This window comes from Poecilia mexicana, unplaced genomic scaffold (assembly GCF_051168715.1).
Source record: "Poecilia mexicana isolate PSO_F unplaced genomic scaffold, ASM5116871v1 scaffold_2, whole genome shotgun sequence".
Classification (NCBI taxonomy): Eukaryota; Metazoa; Chordata; class Actinopteri; order Cyprinodontiformes; family Poeciliidae; genus Poecilia; species Poecilia mexicana.
The window spans coordinates 55,561,429-55,581,781 of record NW_028263371.1 but is presented as its reverse complement, the minus strand read 5'-3'; the positions used below and the strand labels follow the sequence as shown (position 1 = coordinate 55,581,781).

General features: G+C 39.9%; 1 protein-coding gene across 1 annotated transcript in view; it reads right to left on the bottom strand.

The window, feature by feature from the left end:
• Window positions 1-20,353, bottom strand: part of tmeff2a (transmembrane protein with EGF-like and two follistatin-like domains 2a) — a 120,088-nt gene that overhangs the window by 19,336 nt on the left and 80,399 nt on the right. Inside the window, exon 5 of the mRNA XM_015008225.2 lies at window positions 3,784-3,880. Within this exon, the coding sequence (XP_014863711.1) occupies window positions 3,784-3,880 (97 nt within the window). The remainder of the gene's footprint in view (window positions 1-3,783; window positions 3,881-20,353) is intronic.

The following is a 20,353-nucleotide window of genomic DNA, read 5'->3' as shown; positions in this document are numbered from 1 at the left end:
CCTTTTCATTGTTTTCAGCTGCTGTTTTATTTTATTCCTGTTTTTCTCTTAAAATAGTTTTTGGTGGAAAAAAAATGAGAGGAACTGGAACTGCAGCATAAAAAGCCTAGACCTACTTCAAAATAAGACCTACTTCAAAATAAGAGCATGAATATAAACGGTAAATGGTTTAAAGATTTTTAACCAAAACTTAAACAGAGATGTTAAACTTTATTCAACTGAAAGCTCACAAAACAGTCAAATCTGCTGACCAACAACTCATGGAGAAGAAGGGCCCTAACAGAGACAAACAGCTAGCTCTGAATGCTAAAACACACAACAAATCTCCCATTAAATATTGCTTGGATCATTTTCTGACAAACACTCATTAGGAGTTATAAAAACACAAACAGCAGCCCCAGAAATCGCTGCAAAGAAAAGCAGACTTGACAGCCGTTTTCATCCTCCATCCTGGCGTTTTTATTTTAAATCCACTTAACATCCAGAGAAAAGTCTTGGACACATCTGTGGGTCTGAACCTCAGGAGGTCCAGCAGCCGCTTCCAGACCGCCAAGCAACCTCCTTTAATTCCATCAACATTGATGGCCGCTATTGATGGGTTTGAAAGCATAGATTTTTGTGGGTAATTACAGTTTTACACCACAAATGGATCTAAATGGGATTTTGTGACACTCTATTGATCCCTCTGGGGCAAATTAGTGTTTTTTTGCCCGCCGCTCGCCTCCAGAGAATAGGAGCTATAGAAGGGCGGAGTGCAGATAAAGGCTGTGAAGCGTTCTGCCAAATGAGGTTCACTCAGCGCTGCGGTATCTTCACCACAACACTCAGGACATTTTTCTTTATCTGAATCCATGAAGCAAGAGACGGAAAAATATTCATTTTCTGGTGAATCACAAATGATGACGAATGGAATCAATAATACTTTGGGGAGAGAATGGGCTGAAATGACAATTTTCTCCTGACCAGGCATAACCTTTTATTATAGCAGGCAAACACGAGTTATTTCATGCTGTCAAAATGGATAAACATAAGAATTAGGTTGAAAAATAAGGTCTTCTAAAGTGGGGCTCCATTGTGGTGCAGCTGCAATAAGGTGTTTGAATGTTGCCTGAGTGACATTTTCTCCCAGCATTACACAGTTCAAAAGGTTAACAGGTCTCTATAAACTGTCCTTTCTCACAAAATGGTGAAAGCGTGTCAAAATTTGTACAGAAACATGAAGATACAACCCTAAATAATCTATTTTATCTAGATAACCTGCTCCTTTCCAGGCTGCAGAGTGATCCACTCCACCACGTTAGAACATTTTAGTAGTTTGACAGCAGAGATACGATTATTTATCGATGCAGAAGCTTTTTACTCTCAAATTGATTAAAATAGATTTGTTGAGACAGAAAATGTTATCACAATATGAATGAACAATCGTTCTAAACAAGGTCTCAAGGTAGTTAGCAGGTTAGCTAATGCTAGTGCTAAAAATGTAACTGAATGTGTTCCTTAAAACAAAAATGGGAAAATCAACGCCAAGTTGTTCGGTTATGTCCTCAAGGAGCTAAAACCTAGCACACAGTGCTAACATTAACATGCCATTCTTACAGCTCACCCTCAAGACAGACGCCAGCAGCCATTATGCACTATATCAAAGTAAAAACAATGGCATCAATCTGATGGGGTTCGCCATGCTAACCCTATAACACGAAGCAAAAACATTAGATCCACTAAAAGCCCTAGACTGTGATGATAATCAGCGTACGCTAAACCCTAAAGGACTAAATTCTTCTGTTAGCTTAATTTGTTTGCTTGTTGTAGAGAGGAAGTGGAACTGCTGCACCCGCTTCAAAATAAGAGCATAAATATAAATGTCAAGCTACTTGAAGAATTCTTGGCAATCAATCACCAACTTTATTTAACTAAAATCTACAAAACAGCCAAGTTAATTAGCGCTTCAGAATTTATCTAGAAATAAACTATGGGAAGCTACATGTGCTAAATGTTTTCAAAGTTAGCAAAAATGCTAAAGTGCTCTATCAACATGATTTTTAGCTGAAGCTAATGTTAATGAAGAAACAGTTAAAGGCCAAATTTTCAACACCAATGTTTAGAAACACACTCAACTAAGTTAGCACTTTAGAACTTATCTGAAAATAAAGATTTATGGGAAGCTAGCTGCGCTAGATGTTTTCAAAGTTAGAAAAAATGCTAGGATGCTACAGGATGGCTAGCATATCTTTTATTGGTGGAATGGATATATCTGAGCCGTTGCTGAGCAGGTAGCACTGCAGTTTGAGCTCCCAGTTCCTCTTTAAAAACGGCTGCAGCTGGAAGCCGTGTAATCATTCCACTGTGTCAAAGGAACATTTCAAATAAATCATTAAAATAAAGGAATCAGACATTCTTGGCCATGATGAGTGGATGCATATTTCTGACCAGAGCAGATTAAAGCACAGCCTGGATTTCCAAGCAGGGATTGCAGATAGCACTCTGGAAGTTAATTACTCTCTTTGGAAAAACCATTTAAGCAGAACAAAAAGCTAAAACACCCCTTTGAAACTAATAATTGCCCATTCAGGCACCAACAAAATGCTGCATTCCTCCTTTAAAAGTTGCTTTAAGAACTAAACTGTTTATTAATGTGGGCTGTTTGTGTAAAAATAAGACGGTTTTTGATTACAGCCACCTCTCTCCAATCACGGTGTGATTAACTGACAGCGTGTTTGATTAAAACCAGCTGCCGCCTGATTGGACTAACCTGTCATTTTAATCAAAACAGCCTCGCGCTGCAGCCGCCGCTGGCTGCCGTTTCAGGGAAATCACCCACAGACGGGTCGCAATTACCTCCCTGATTATCCACCACAAACCTTCCCATCCACACACCTTGGGGCTTCTAAAGATTAAACACTCGTAGTTTCGCTTTTACACAAGGAGACGCTGAAATATTCATGTCTGTTATAATATTTATGTCAAATTTGATTTTCTAAATGCTACTGACTTGCTCTCCTATGTGTAAATGTCTTCATTTCAGGTAAGATCGAGGCTCCATTTTCTTCAGTGTTTCAGTTTTACGTGCGCAAACCGTCAACTCCGTCCTGCAGTGATTGGATAAATTTCCCCGCCGGGAATTCGGAAAGTGCCATTAAATCAATTTCTGGGTTTTAGAGGCGTATTACGGAGCATTTGCAAAAATGGGTGGCATCGGGAGGAGTGCGGCTGTTTAGTATTAGCAACGCGGCTCAAAATGCATCATGAAGCCATTCCTTGGCATTATGGTTATTGCACACTGGGGTACATTATCTCTCCATTACATCAAGCCGTTTGATGGAGTCATACTCTCAGGGCGCTCCTAATTTCCAGCTGGGATTTCTTTGCTGATTCCAGTAGTTTCCTACACAACAAGGCTGGAGAACCTGCAGGAAATGGTTAAACCTTCAACAAATGTTATTTCATCACTGAACTAGTTTCTCCCGTGCGACTCCAAGACATTTTTTTTTTTTTTGCTCTGACATTGCCAAGTCCTGTAAGGAGAGTAATTGGATTTCCAGCATAAGCGAAAATCTCCTTTCTCTCCCGGCCCTGCTCTGGTAATTGAGGTTAAATGAAATGGTCAGCCATGCAATAAAAACCCTCGGCGGGTGTTCAGCGGCGGCTCTGTGCAGGAGACAGAGCAGCGGCGCTTCCAGTTCTTTGAGGCGGACGGCTATATTTGGACCGATTTGATTGAACGTGTTTTTGAAAAGAGTCAGAAGCCGGGTCGGGCGGTTTGGAGGAGGGAGAGTTCGGACTGACCAAACATCCTCGGCGTCCACGTCGCACTCCGCTCCGAACTGGCAGATGTCGCAGGTGGACGTCTCCTTCTGGCCGGTCTCGGCTGAACCTTCACCTCCTGAAACACAAAACAAGAGCATGTGTGACGGTTTCCACCAGAGACGTCCGCCATGTTGTGAGTGGCAAGGTCCTTGGCTAAACCAGACCCGGCTCCCGGGAAACTTAGCAGTAAAAGGACATTTAATGCAGGGTGTACAAACTTTTTCCATGTGGGCCAAAATTCTCCTGATATTTATTGTAGATCAAAAACATGACTGGGATTTTTATCATGCTGTATTAAAAACCGTCATAAATAGAAAAAAAGCAGCAAATTTCTGTCAAAAACTTAAACTTTGTGATTAATCTCAGAAATGTTCTAGTAAAATTTCCAAAAGAAAATTTAAAACTTTGTTGGGAGAAAATTTCTGATATTAATCTAAAAACTTGTAACCCTGATTACAAATTAAAAGTCTCCATCTGCATCTATGGGACACATTTTTATTATATTTACCAAATAAAATAAAATAATCAACTTGGAGGTCAAGTTAAAACATTTATTTTCAACAAATCTTTTAATGAGTCTGGGAACGCCATGTGGGGATGAAAGCATCAAACTTCATGTTTTAATGAATCTGAATTGGCTTTTTTACAGATCGGTAATCGGCGATCGGCCAGAAAACTGCAATCAGTTCATCCTTAAATAAAATGAATCATAAAGTCTGTAAAAAAATACAGGACCAGTTTTGACAGAGAAAACAGCAAAACGATGAATCATGAAAATGGAAGTTATTGATCTTGTCTTAATTGATCATGAGATTAATTAACTGATTTATTGTGACAGGCCAACCTACCAACAGAACTGAAATGTTCCTATTTAGACTCTTTAGTTTCTACCAACATTGATTTCCACCTTTCGGTGGTTTGTTGCATTTACATCCAGTCACATCCCACCTGAAGCATCTCCTTCATCTCTCCTCCTCCTCACCTGGCTCTCATCTAACACTCTCAAATCCCAGCTGATCTTCCCCGAGTCCCTCTTTTATTTCATCGCGCTGCGAGTGCGGCGGCGGCCGTCGGGCTTATTGCGGCTTAGGGGCCCCGGCGGCGCGCGTCGCGCCTCCTGAGTGGCCGACGGGGAGAAGAAAAGGAGGAATAAAAGCAATCTGGCCAATCTCAAATTGCATTCTCCCTCCGCAGCGGAGTCCTCTCCTCTTCTCTATTAAACAAGCTCTATTTTTAACTCTCTGGGACCCAGGAGAGCAACGTGGAAAGACGAGAGGAAGAGGTGGAAGTTGGCATCATTTCCTCGTGTCATATCTTTAATCTCTCTAACCAGCGCCACCGCGCAGCGCTCCCCTGTGTCGCGTCTTTCATTCTCCCCCCTGAAAATGTTATTTTTTGTGATCCCTTGTGACGCGCTGGACTGAAAGAGCGCCATTAGCGCAGCGTAACCTTGTTTTCTGCTCACAGGGTTGAGTTCAGCCTGATTTTAGAGTCAAAGTCAGGAGAGTTTACTTTCTGCCGTGAGAGATGAGCGACTCTGTTGCCGTCGAGTCGCAGACTGATCAGCTGATTTCTTTTTTCTGTCTGCCATGACGCCGAGGCAGAGCGTCCTCTGCGAGCCGGACGCCTGCAGTCATGCAGAAAGATTTACGCTGAGTATTCACAGCTTCACCTTTCAGGTCACAGAACTGCCAAGATGACCGGGTGTGAAGCCGAGGCCGACCAGTGGAGCATGAAAGCCAAATCCTCCAAGTTCACAGAAAAAAATTAATGTTTTCTGAAAACACTGATTTCTAAACTTTTGGGTTAATTTTACCGTTTTCAGTCAGAGTTACTCAAGAAATCATCCAACTGCAACCCGTCTGACAGGAAGTAGATTTAACCTTCCCAGGAGCGACTAATTATCCAAAATTACTGATTACAACTCACCCAAAATATGCTTTCTGCATATGTGTTAAAATTTCACCATGTTGTGACAGTTTGATATGAGACAGACAATCTGTGAATCTGATCAAAAATAACCAATCAGAGCCAGGAGGCGGGGCTTAACGCAGTCAATCAACCTCATATACTTGCTGCTAAATGTGCTGATGGCAGAGAAACAAATTACCGTTACAGAAAGAATGTTTACCCCGTATCATCAGTGGCTATGCTAACTAGTCTTAGCATTCATGACCAGCTATGCTAGTTATAGCATAGCTGAGAGCTACACGGAGGGTGATTAACAGCGTTAAGACCCGCCTCCTGGCTCTCACTGGTTTATTCTAGTTTGCACTGGGAGAAGGAGCAAGATATTTTTTTCCATAGATTTTCTCACAACATGGTGACAGTTTCAATAAATATGTAAAAAAAACAGTATATATTTTAAAGTCACGTACTGCAGCTTTAAGGTCAGTGTTCAGGGTTCAGCAAAAACTGATACTGAGCATAACTGGAAGGCCAATTACCAAAAACACTTTTAGGAAAATATTCTGTTGAGACAAAATGAAAGTTTCTGGAAGGTTTACTTTTTGTTTGTTTGGTATAAAACTAGCAGCATTTAGCAGCAGTGAGATAACGAGGTGGTACTGTAATGACCTGGGCTAGTTTGCTGCTTGGGTTGTGTACCACAACAGAGATTCAAACAACGGTTGCAAGTCAACTTCTGACTGGCTCAGAAAAAAGGAATCTAAGGATGTAAAGTGACCTTATAAACCCAGAACCAGCAGCTAGCACGGCTAACTAAAAGATTAGTTACCCTAAGCCGAGAGCACTGATCATAAACATTGGTTCCACTCACAGCTAAGCGCTACAGCAACATTTTGTTTAGCAGTTCAGCTAAAGTCAACCATGATGAAACCCACAAACATTGTGGTTTATTCGCTTGTTTTTCTTAAACCATAACCTGAAAAAGTAATTCTGTATCAACTCAGGTTGTATTTAACTGATATTATTTGAGAGAGAGGCGGAGAGGGGAGTGAGAGGCTGTTGTCCAAGAGAAGTAAGACGATGTTTGTCCACCAAAAGGCAACGCTGCAGATTTTCCTTCATGAGGAAGTCAGCCAGGACCAAGAATCTACAGCCAATGAGGCAAATCCTGAAAAACCAGATGGGAAAAAGAAAATCCAGGCCATCAAGACGCTCTTGGTGTAATATTCAGGCCAAAAAATATTCAACCACTTAAATTAAGAGAAGGAAGCTCCTCCACTGCTCTGAAACGGTGCGCTAAGCAGACGGAGGGAGGAGATTACTAGAGAGACAATCTGCTACACGAGTCTGGAGCTCAGAGAGAAAATAGAGACGTTGTGCAAAGTCAAGGCTAAAACAAAAACAGATTACTCCTGTAATTTTACAGAAAGTGCGTCAGCGGCATATAAACCACCTGAAAGCAGCTTTTTATTTCTATTTTCCAGCATGTCTTCCTGTGATGTCGTACCAAACCTTACATAAGCCAAGGTCTATAATCTATGCTGATCTTTCACCGTTTTAAGAGTCTCCCCTGACATTTCAGGCCCGAGCAGGTGGCAGCTGCCCTGGAAACGTGGGTGGAAGCGACGGGTTGAACGGCGGTTCTGCTGACAGTTTCTAGGTTCCCCTGAACCCGACCGGCTCTGCTGATCTAGTAGCAGTTTGTTATTCCCTGATATCTTTAGGTTCTGGCTCCACCAGTGACTGTCTGAATTAGCCAAGACAACTTCAGGTAACCCACAGGTGATTTTCCCTTTTCCATATCTCGCTATATAAACAGTGGTGGCCACGGCTACCTAAAAGGTTAGCTACGCTAAACCTAAAGCGCTAATCATTTAGCTCTGCTAAAACAGAAGCGCTACACCAGTATTTAGCAAAAACTAATGCTGCCACCAACACTGTATTTAGCCGTAGCTAATGCAAAAGTCACTTACACATATTATTTTTGTCTCTGTTCACCTAATCATAGCCTTAGTGTCTCATTTATTGACATCACAACAAAAGCAGCAGCTAAAAGCAGCAGCAGTAGCTAATTTCTAAATAGCTGCAGGTTAAAGTCTGACTTTAAGCTTTTCTCTGGTCCATGCTGCAGTGACTGAATGGTCATTAATCTAAACCAGACCAAAATAACTCAATCACTGAACAGTTATGGATAATAACGGCTTGAAAGTTTAAAATTTAGGTTTACAAATCAATTATTTTACAAAGAGAAAATCCTACTGAGAGACACTTGGTTATTTATCTGGTTATCATAAGTCCTAAACAGAAAGGAAAGGATTGTGTCTTTTTGTTTAACACAAGTCCACGACTATTTCATTACAAAAAATATCAATAAATTATTTAAAATAGATAAAAATCACACAGATATTCCTATCAGTAGCTATGATGAAGGGTTTATGCCTTAACTTGATAATTTGATATTTTCTAGTGTTCAGAAAAACGAAGTTGCAGACAAACTTAATGGAATAAAGAAAAACTTAAGTTGCTTGTTTCTAAGCTCTAACTTTATGTCGTCCTGTTGCTCCCTATGTTCATTTTATTTATTCCAGCATGCAAAGAAAAGCATTTTATTTGCTGAGGCATGGACAAGTAATTAAGCTAGTTGAGTTTAAGCTGAGATTGCTTAGAAAATGATCTCATTAGGCTTTATTGTTAAGAATTAGAGCAGTTTATTGCACCAAACTAATAGATTGAGCCATTAAAAGCTCTTTCTTTTGTTTATAAGCTGTAAACACGTTTAATCAAAGGCAGCAGATCGAGGTCCAGGAATCAGGTTGGGACTTTAGAACTGAGGGAGTTTCCATGATAAAATATTGATATTACATTTAAAAAATAAAGTATTTCCTGTTAAAATCGAACTAGTTTAGTTGTCCAGGCAGGTTTCAACCTGTTTCCTCTGACACTTTTTCTGCTTTTCACACGCCTCTGCCTTTTCTACTCTGCCAGGATCCGCTCTGGATGAAGGCGAGTGTGTGAGCTGCAAACAAGAGAAGAAGAGCGGAGGTACGGAGGACTGACCATGCCAAAACTGGAAAGTTCTTATTTTTTGCAACTTTAATAACGTGACTACAAAAACACAAAATCTGACCAAATAAATTTGGTCTAGTTTCTAGTGCAAATACGTTAGTTCACTTGAAATAAGACAAAACTAACTAATAAGTAACTTTTCAGAAATATATAGAAATTAGTTTTAAGTCAATAATTCTTTAATATTTATGAAAAAGTTGGACTTCCACTGGCAGATTTTGACATGTTTTAACAGAGCTTTTTGAAAAGTTACTTATACGAAGTTAGTTTTGACTTATTTTAAGTGAACTAACAAGATTGCAGTGGAAACTAAACCAAAATTACTTGGATAAGATCCTACATTTGCAAAGCAAAAACCAACAAAGTCTCAATTTCCTGTTCTTTCTACTCTCTCCATTCCACACACACACACACACACACACACACACACACACACACACACACACACACACACACACACACACACACACACACACACACACACACACACACACACACACACATTTGCGTGGCTATCTTTGTGGGGACTTTCCATTGACTTCCATTCATTTCTACAGCCTAAACCTGACCTTTACCCTTTTCCTAACCCTAACCAACCAAAACTCAATTCATACCTTAGCCCTAACTCTGACCCCTGACCCAAAAACAGGGTTTCCCCTTGTGGGGACCAGGCTCCGGTCCCCACAAGGAGGAATTGGTCCCCACAACGTAGTATATGTCAGGGAAATCGTCCCCACAAGGTATTACAAACAAACGCACACACACACACACACACACACACTCTCAGCTCTCCATTCTCTGCTCTGCAGGCGGCTGGACAGCAGTGTTTGCTTCTCCTCCACCCTGACGCTCTCCCCTGTTTCTGTGTCTGCTAATCCCGGGATCAGGAGACGCGGCCGGGTAATGACGGAAATGGTCCGCCCCCCTGCCGGCTGCTACATCACCCCGCATCGATCCGACGGCCGGACCCGAGCCGTCTCCTTGTTTTCTATCGTTTTGTTTTAAAGCGATGCGGCTAACGGACGCTTCGGATTGACTAACGAGACGAGAAGAGATTAGAGAGGAAGTGTGAGGAAGAGGGCAGATGAGATGCGCTAAGAAACTGAGGTGGAACATCTTTAATCCTCCTAACTGGAGTTAGACGCTTGGCCTGGGCACACAAATTTTACTGGGCGACTAAATATTATTATTGCAATAAACGATAATATCGTCGTTTTGAGACCACTGTTGACTGAAATCATAAAAACTGTGAAATAGTACAAGTACCAACACTCAAAGATCAACAAATACAAAGTTCTCTTGAGACGTCACTTCAGTGAACTTTGTAACTGACAGCCATCTTGGTAGGCAGTTGCTATGGCAACAATAAACAGCTACAAGCTTAGAACTCGCTAGAGCTCCAATATATAAATAATATGAGAACATTACAGCTATTAGTCAGAATCTCTGAGTCCTCCACCCAACTCCATGCAATACTAAGATAAATATCAGTGATATTTACTGCCAAGCTGGCAAAATCAGCTTAGCTAATGTAGCTCAGACTAGTGGGAACCATTGCGTTAATTTCTAACAAACATTTAACTGGAACTGGAAAACAATTTAAACATCCAGAATACATACACAAATAAAATGAATTATGAATCTGTAAACAGTTTTGACCTTCAAAATGATTAATCATTAGGCTCAGACTGGAAAACTAGGCAAAATTAAATGTTAGGATTTTTCTGAAAAGAAAAATAAAGTGTAAACTTTCCAATGTGTCAAAATGTTTTCAGCATTTTTTTGGTTTTAATTAAATTAAAAAGGCAGAATTAATCTCTTTACACAACAAAAACGAACACAAATGCGACTGGAAATGATCAACCTCATTTTAATTTATCATGCAATTAATTGGGTTATTATTATCTATTAAATGCTCAACTCTACTTAGTTCAACTCTAAAGCAGCTTTAAAAGGGAGATTTTAAAAATAAAATGAACCAAACAAAAAAAATACTAGATTTGTAGTTTTACAAATAATGTTCGAGTTATTTAAAAAATAAACTGAGGGAAATGGTTTTTAATACCTTGTGGAACCAGCAGTATTTTATATTTATGAAGCAGAATAGCAGTAAAAATTGACCTAGCTGTTGATTTATTACATTGTTTTGATTCACATATTAATTACATACTTTTGGATTAATAGAAATGGGTAAAATTGAGAAAAAAAAAAGTGGAAAAAAATGTAATTTTGAAAATAAAGCGGACTTTATGAAGCGCTAAGCCTGTTATGCAACAGAGATAAACAGCTTAACAGTGACGTTTCTCAGAAACACGTTTGCAGAATCTAAAAGTGACTTTCTCTTTGTATTTCTGCAGCTGCAAAGTTTCTAATAAATTTCCTCCAGCCCTTTTCCCATTTTGGTTCCATCTATAAATGTATGCAGGTTGCAGTCACAGAGCCTGAGGATAAGCAGCATTTTTACTCTGCCTGAATCATCCACTGTAAGCTTTACTCAGCCGGATCGCTGAGGTCAGAACCTGAATGGAGGAAATCAAGGAGTAAAAAACTGTTTTTAATTTCTGCTGCATAAAAACTCCATAAAATGAAAGTAAACAGAAGCAGATTGAGTTTGGACAGATAGATGTTAGAAAACGGAGCTGAAGGCCTGGAGGGTCGTACAGGAAGCAGTAATCACTGAGGATCTGCGATTTTCCCCCAAACGTTTATTTAAAACAAGAATCAAACAGGAACAAAACAAAACGGAGAGAACAAGGTATAAACATATGGTGCAATACTTAAAGGATTATAGAACATCTCAATTATGTCAAAATTAAATTAATACAGATGCAATCTGAATGGCTGGTTTTAAAGAGAAACTATAGACTCCTATATTTAACTGAAGAAAATCTGGAAATAATCTAAAAAAAATGTTTCCATTGCCGTTTCGAAAAACAAATTTAACCTGGTGCAAAAACTTCTTATCAAAACAAGTGAGTTTTCTAAACTCAGGTGTTTCCTTTGGAAATACTGAATTTATTTCAGTATTTCCAAATTACACAATTTTATGGTGAATGGAAATGCAGCTAGCAACACACGGCTACTAGTTAGTGATTTAGCACTTAGCATCCACTAATAGTGGAGCTAATTTTTGTTTAACTCTTTAGCTGGCTTTGAAAATGTTTAGCACTCTCAGTCAAAAATTAACTTACTTGGCTGTTTTGCAAACATTTGTTTTGAATTTTTTTTCATCGATTGTTAATAATTCATCCAGTCGCTAGCCGTTACTATTCATGCTCTTATTTTGAAGTGATGCGGTAAAACCTACTGAAGTTTTCTGACCGAAGCTCTACTGTGATCAAATTAGGCCAAATCAGCAACAATTAGCAAAACTCAACTGAAACTATGAGAGGCCTAAAGAATCAACCCTGTTAAGGGCAACATGCTACGTTGTAGCATTTGTGTAAACAGCAACAGATGTTGTTTACACATACTGAAATATGAAGTTCTTTAATTCATCTATTTGGTAGAAACTATAAATATTAGCTTGACTGTAAATGCAGCAGAATTAGCCAAAATGATGTTTTTCATCTTTGTTAATGAGTAAATAAATTGCTTAATGTTTTTAGCTGGAATATGAGAATCCAGCTAAAAACAGAGGAAGGTTAAAAACAAAACAAGGTTAAAATGAATAATCAATATCAATAAATACAATCAGTACAAACAGTAAATACAAAGCAGACAAAATACTATAAAAAGTATTTGAAGTATGGTTGAAATGCATTAGATTTCACTAAATACTTTGCTGTTTTAGTGCGTTAGCATTAGCTTCCACCAAATACTATGCTAATACTACTGTTTTGTTTTGCTGGTGGCTTTATTATTGTTGCTTGTATCTCAACATTCATCTAAGAATCAAAAGCTGCAGCGGACACAGCCAGCCAGGGATCCGTTTTGTGATGCATGAGTTGAAAATGAGGAAAATTAAAAGATGCTGAAGGTTTTCTTCAGATTCCAGAACCTTAAAGCAAACCCAAACAACAATTTTCCTGAAGAAGGTGTTCATCAGAACCTGTCAGGACCGGAGGGGGGAGTGAGGCGGCCGTAATGACTTCTCCGAACGAACAACCGGGTTTCACGGCTGAGATGGGAGATGCTGCTGCCGCTGCTGCAGGGATGATTCACCTGTCACTGTTTTATGGATGCTGAAAAAGCTCCCATGACATCTTGGCGAGTGTTTACCTGCCGATATATAGGGAGGGGGGTGGAGGCTGTGCAGCCTTAAAAAGCCATCCCAGCAGAACAGATTGTGGTGGAGCGCTGGCGTGGCTGTAATGACTTAAAAACAAGCAGCTCCGTCTCAATCCGTTCCAGATTTCTCCGTCCCTAGGCAACCTGACGGCGGAGTAGAATGGGGGACGGACTGCGGTGTCCAGATGTGCCAAGCTGATATAGATCCACTGAAACCGGCCCAAGGCTGTGCCAGCTGCCAAAAACCGCCTCCGGCTGACCACACACGGCTGAGTCTGCCTCTTCTTTGCTAACAGTGGGCTATTATGCTTCCCTGAACAGCTTAGGATAAATCTACGGTCCACACAAAACATGTTCACTTCATTTTTTTAAATATGAAATCATGAAATTTTAGCCGTTTTAGGGCATCCTGTCACTTTAAATCCAAATAAGCTGCTGGCCACGCCCTCAACTCTGCAAGCAGATGTTCAATTATACGACCCTACCTCTTTGAAAAGCATTATTAGAGCCTCCTGCACAAAAAACAGGAATGTAGCAAGTGGTTTCTGGATGGTAAGTCAACAAGAAATTCAATAACATCTAAAACAGTAAAGATCATTACTATTCTTCTTCTTCTAAGCACTATGAATTGCCTTGTTGCTGAAAATGTGCATATAAATAAAATTACCTTACCTTACCTTCTTCTTATTATTATTATTATTATGAACAAAACACTTTTTACAGCACAAACAACAGTAAAACCAGCTGACCAAATGTGTTGGAGTTCTGCTGTGGTTGCTAGGAAACGTGATTTAATTAGGAGGATTTTGGAAAATACCAGAAAGTGTTAATTTATTACTACAAAATGTCAGGGTGTTTTTTTAAGCACTTATCGTTTTAAGAAGCATCAGAAACACAAATGGAAGAATAAACGATATGCAAAATGTAAATTTAGTTCAATATGTTCCCTCTAATTCAGAGAATTGACTTTAAAATACTACTGTTTGTAAATCACTGAATGGATTAGCAAAAAAACACATTAAAGATCTGCTGCTGCATAAGCAAATCTGGAACAAACTTCTGGAAAACTGGAAAACAGCCGAAACACTGAGTTAATTTAAATTAAGGCTAAAAACCCACCTGGTTACAGCTGATCTGATTTGTAGTGATCTAAGTGGATATTTGATGACGTCATTTGTCAAAATGTTTGATTGTTTATTGATATTATTGCCAGGTTCCTCTTGAAAAGGAAATTTTAGATCTGAGCTGTTTTTAAAAAATCTGGTTATTATTATTAACAGTCGGTGACTGTATGATGATTTTACGATGTAAAGCACTTTGTTGCTGAAATGTTGCTCTACAAATAAACTTGACTGTAACCTTTCTGTCCTTTAAAGCCATTATTCTCCCAGCATAATAACTCGTATCGTACAGTGGGACACATCTGTGAAATCACAGAGTTTAAGACAAAAGCAAACGCACAAACACACACTCTCGCACACGGTGGAGAGATTTAGGGTGCGCTAGCAACCGGATGATGAATGAAGCCCACACACGGCTGGAAAACAGAGCAGGACCGCGCCGACCTTGGCTGCAAACACGCAGGGGAGCGACGGAGCGGCGCGGTGAGGGATGAGACGAGGCGCAGTGACGCTGCCCACCGAACCACACGTAGTTCTGCAGCTTTCACTCATTTGTTTGACTGTTCTGCTTGTTTTGCTACATTAGCCCGTCCAGAGGCTCCGATTCGACACCCGGGAAGTGGTGGACGGCGGGCCGCTGAGGCCGATGATGAACGAGGGAGTCGCAGTCTCAGCACCACCTCTGCGCCCTTCCTGAAGGTGCTCCGCTGTTGTTTAAATGCACTACTTTTGGTCATGTGTGGCTAATAAATTACTGCGTATAAATATAGTTCCAGGAGCAAACTGAGTTATTCCTCCTGGCAGGTGTGATAAATCTAACCGGAGCCGCCGCTGTGTTCCAGTAAAAGGACATGTGATCCATGAAAGGCGATACAGGAAGTGATGAACATGAGCCGCGGCGCTGATAATGGCCCAGAATCCGTCCCGCAGCGTCCGGCGCGCTGAACTCTGACTCATCCGAGATGTAATCTGTCCGCCGTGCGGCGAGCTCCATTATGACCGGACGGTGCTGACAATTAAACCACGACGGCCATCGATCAAAACGCCGCTGTCAACGCCGCCCCCCAGTGGCCGAACGGGGCCGGAGACGAGACGACAGCCAAACGATCCATAAACATAATGGACATCAATATTGAAAAGATGACAGATGAGGCTGCCAGCAGAGGCCGGGATTCAATTTCTATTCTTCTTTTTTCATGCAGGAGGCCGGATCGCTTTTCACAAAGTCATTTATCAGCCGGCAGGCCAACAGCGAGAAGCCGAGCCGCAACATGTGAGCCGACGGCTGACACAAACGACAAAATGAATCAGGCGCGCAACAATAATGACTGAGATATAAGTAATGATGGCATCCAGAGCGCAGCGGGCTCCCTGCGTGTGAGAGCGCCACAGCGCCAGAACATCAGAGCCACCGAAGGCTCCGACTTAACCCACAGCGCCACGACGATGGCTTACAATCTGAAGGTTTATAATCCAGGATGTAATCTGACCCCTGGCTGACCCAGCAACCTGCAGCCCAACTGATCAGACCTTCATGTTCTGCTTAAGCTGCTAATCATTTTATATGATTTCAGGTTTATATGCACAGTGGCGCAGTGGGTAGAGCTGTTGCCTTGCAGCAAGAAGGTTCTGGGTTTGATTCCTGGCCCGGTCTTTCTGCGTGGAGTTTGCATGTTCTCCCTGTGCATGGTGGGTTTTCTCCGGGTACTCTGGTTTCCTCCCACAGTCCAAAAACATGTCAGGTTAATTGGCCTCTCCAAATTGTCCCTAGGTGTGTGTGTGTGTGTGTGTGTGTGTGTGTGTGTGTGTGTGTGTGCATGGTTGTTTGTCCTGTGTGTCTCTGTGTGACAGACTGGTGACCTGTCCAGGCGACCCTGGACATAATCTTCGAATCGAAGATTAAAAAAATCTCAAGTAGGATGTTACGCAATATAACAGATTATATAATATATAAAAATATATTAGAAAAATTATTTAAAATTGTAAAAACAAAAAAATGTAAAAAATACAAAATTAAAATAGAATTACTACAAATATGAAAAACAAATGTAATGATAAATTATAAATAACTCAAAAATCTCAAGCAAAAAAAAATGCAGTAATAAAATAAAATAACTACTATAAATTATAATGATAATAATACTTGGAGAAAATATGAAAAGATCTTAAAAGCAAAATAAAATTACCACAAATATATAACAATTATTTTAATATTCATAATAATAATTCCCTGTTTTGATCGTCATTGCAGCATTAGCATTAGTGTTAGCATTAGCATGTGACCAGGTCCTGTTCTGCATGCAGCATCAGTCCTGATGCCGCCGCTGCACCAACTCTAAATCCTTCCTGGACGTCTCTGACTTGGCGGCGCCGTAACTCAGGCCGCGTCGTCAGCAGCCTGGATTTACGGCCCATCGGACTCCATGTTTTAGCGCGCTCCAGTCAGAAGTGACGGCCGTCAAGGAAGGATATGATTCAAACGCTGACGCGTCCTGTCAGGATATTTACTGATCCACATCACTGTGATGAAGGCCAAAATTATCGTTTTATTCCATCAGCTTTCTTAATTTTAACATCAGAAAACAAATTAAGTCAGCAAATACTGACGTTTCTGTGTTAAAAAATGTAAAGGTAACATAATAAATACAGGAAGTGGACTACAGCACAAGGCATTCTGGGTAAATACAAGGAAACATTAGCTAGACTACTCGTGGAAGTCTTCCCACCACTGTGGATAACGAAACCAAACACATTCAAACTGGCTTTGTAACGGATGAAGCTAATATTACACTTCTAGCCTCCAAAAAAATTTATTCATTCAGGAGAAGCTAACTGAGCTAAACATTTTCAAAGTTAAAATGCTGAATGAACACAGTATTTAGCGTAAGCTAATGCTAAAGCACTAAACCAACATGTTATTTAGCATATGCTAAAAAAGCATAAAATTCAACCTTGTGCCAATGACACATTTGTTTTATCAATGTCCAACTTTATTAAACTGAATGTTTATAAAACGGCCAAGTAAATTATCGCTGTAGAATTTACCTGGAAAATTTTATTTGGTGGAAGCTAAGTGAGCTAAATGCTAGCAAAAGTGCTAAATGAAAAACTAGCTCTGCATTTAGCGTATTAAGTGGGAAAATTTATAATTTTTCAGAAGTTTTTAATGACTTTATCAGGCCATTATTATTATTATTATTATGTCTCATATTTTTACTCAATCAAATTACCAGTGCAACATTCTTTTCATTTCAAATGAAGCTTCAGTATTTTTCATACCATTTCTTTTCTTTAACTGTTCTTCTTTATTTTCCAATAGATCACATCCAGTCATGTTGTGTATCACTGACTTAGCCTGCTGCCCACAAAATCGGTCTAAAAATAGAAAAATACTAATAATCTCAGCAGGCGGTTTGAGATCCTTCAGTCTGTGCAGAGAATTTGGCTTTTCATATTTCCAGCACAGACTCACTCAGCAGAGGGCAGTTTGGGGTGAGCTTCAATAAGTTCATCATCTTCATGCGAATTCTTTAAAAACATTGCGTTTGGTATCTACCGGCTGTGTGATCGGCCCTTCTGCAGGCGCCTCTCTGGCTCTTTTTGTGCCGTTTCCATCCTGAAATGTGCAGAAGTTCCCCTGCAGCGATCAGACTGGACATCCAGCAGAAACAAACCGTTTCCCGTCTGATTTTACTAATGCATTACGAAAAAACAGGACCATCCACCCAAAACATTCACTGCCGGTTAGGATGTGAAATTTTAAACAACGCTAAATCATTAATGTTCCTCCTTGCTGCCTAATTTTATTAAGTCTAATTAATTTTATATAAATGTGGCGGCTCGCCGAGCTGCTGGAATATTTGTCCAGCGTTTTTCTCCAATTCGTCTATTTGCCCTTGTCCACACAGTGGCCGAAGATTTTGAATTTCCCATCCATATCTGACATCGGCATGCTTGTTGGAAATTCAATTAATTTCCCTCTCAACCGGTGGCAGCGGCGAGCCCTCGCTAACCTTGTCATATTTACTCTCAGAGCTCCGACACAATGCAGAGAAAGCAGCAATGAGCTGGCAGCCGGTTACAAACACCCTCTCGTTTTTCTCTCCCCATCTTTTTCTATTCACTCTGGTGGAAAATTGTGTTGCACTCTTGTTTTTTCTGAGTGGTCCTTGTGCAGAGAAACACTCTCGTCTCGCGTGGCTTGTTTAGGCCACCTATGTGGAGCTGAAATGGACCGGAAAAAAAGGAAACTGGTCATAAAATCAAGGATTAAAACACAGTTGGATCATTTAAATATTCATGCTGGTTGCATTGTGGCTCATCTTGATATCTGAAATAACATCTTTTACCAAAAATAACATTAAATCTGTTCATTATCTTATTTTTGCACTTTATAAATTAGAGTTTCCAGCCCTGCATGACCCAGAAAAACAACTTAATGGCCAAAAGTTTAAGCTATGTGTCTGGACTGATTGTGTCGATTGACACAAAAACACATTTTCAGAACCAAACCGGTCTCCAGAGCTTAAATTTTTTGGACTATTTTACACTAAAAGTAGAATATTTATAACCTAATTTGTGATTTGTTAAATATTTGTTTGTATTAACAAACAAATATTTGTTAATATTTCTGATCCATTTATTTGATCAGAAATCAAATAAATGTTTCACAAACCCCAAACTAGGTTTTAAATATTCTGGTTTTCTTGCAGAATAATCTAGTCCAGATGATGAAGAATTTTAAGCGTCAAAGTTTTTAAACTGCTTGAAAAATGCTCCATATTATACACTATGTCTATGTTATGCATTGGATTGCAATAAACTGTCGAGATAACATGTCAATGCATCTGATGTACCATTTTTCTTGATCAAAATTCCTTAAAAGTCGCTGACCAGCCTAGGAATGCTAGCTGTTAGCTTATCCAATGACATCACTAGCCTATATGTAGTAATGGACACCAGAGGAAGTAGAAAATCTAGCTTAGTTATGCTGGTTGTTTCCCTATCTAGTGCTGTTGCTAGCCTGTCTATGCTAATGGACAGAAGATAAAAAAGGAAATTCAGGCTAGGCATGCTAGTCATTAGCATATCTAATTCTATTGCTAGCCTAGCTGTACTAAACAGCAAAGAAAGTAGTAAATCTTGCCAATGTATGCTAGCTATCAGCAATCATATCAGTAGCTAGCTTCAGAATTGATATAGCCTCCTGCTACAAGGAAGTAGTCACCGCTGGGTGCTCTATAGCCTTAATTTTGGCACTAATATTGCACCATAGAGCATTGTGTTTAACAAAAACCTACCTGAAGCAAACCAACCAACAGTAAAAATAATCTCAGCCTCAAGTCGTTCCTCAGAACAAACGGCTGGTAAACCAACATCAACGAGAGGGAAGCTAGGACTAACGGCTGCTTCTGGAAGCCAGCGCTACGTTTGTCCAGCAGTGTAATTATTCACAGTAAATTATTGTAGTTATTACTTGCAGCTCAAACAACCTTTGTCCTGCTAATGAATAGAAAATGATCACAACATTCGATAATATAAAAGTCATTCGTGTCCCTTTGTCCAGCACGCCTGGCGACTCTTCCTCTGAACTCTGGGTGAAGCAAAGTTTCATTTCTTTTCAGAAATATTTGCCCCAAAGCATTATCTGAACGAAGTTAAAAAACAAGCAGTAAAATGCTTTTTGTTTTCGCTGCCTGTGTGTGTGTGTGTGTGCGCGCGTGTGTGTGTGTGTGTTTGCCTACAGGGAAGAACAAAGACACACACAGAGAGAAAAGACATTTAAATCTAAAACAGAGTTTGTAGTAATTATCCAGTTTCAGTAAATGCTTTGATGGGGATTATGACTGAGCCATGCTGGTAAATTTACTGTGACATTCCCATTAATTTAAATGACGGTTCACTAAAACGTTCTAGAAGACGGTTAGGTGAAGCCGCATTAGTAAAACATAACAAATAGATCAAAACAAAGACTTTTAGCATCAGGTGAGGAAATGAAAGGTGTAAATATAACACTTTGTACTAGGGCTATGTAATAATATCGATTTTGCGATATATATCGATATTTTCTTTCCTAGAACAAAATCAATATTCATCCGCAAGTATCGTAACATCCAACTGTCACCTGTCTCACTCACTGCTTGCTTCACCAGGTGAGTGATTAGGTCATCAGGCTTAGAGCGATTCCTTCAGATGTTAAGTGTCAGGGTTAAAAGGTATCAAAC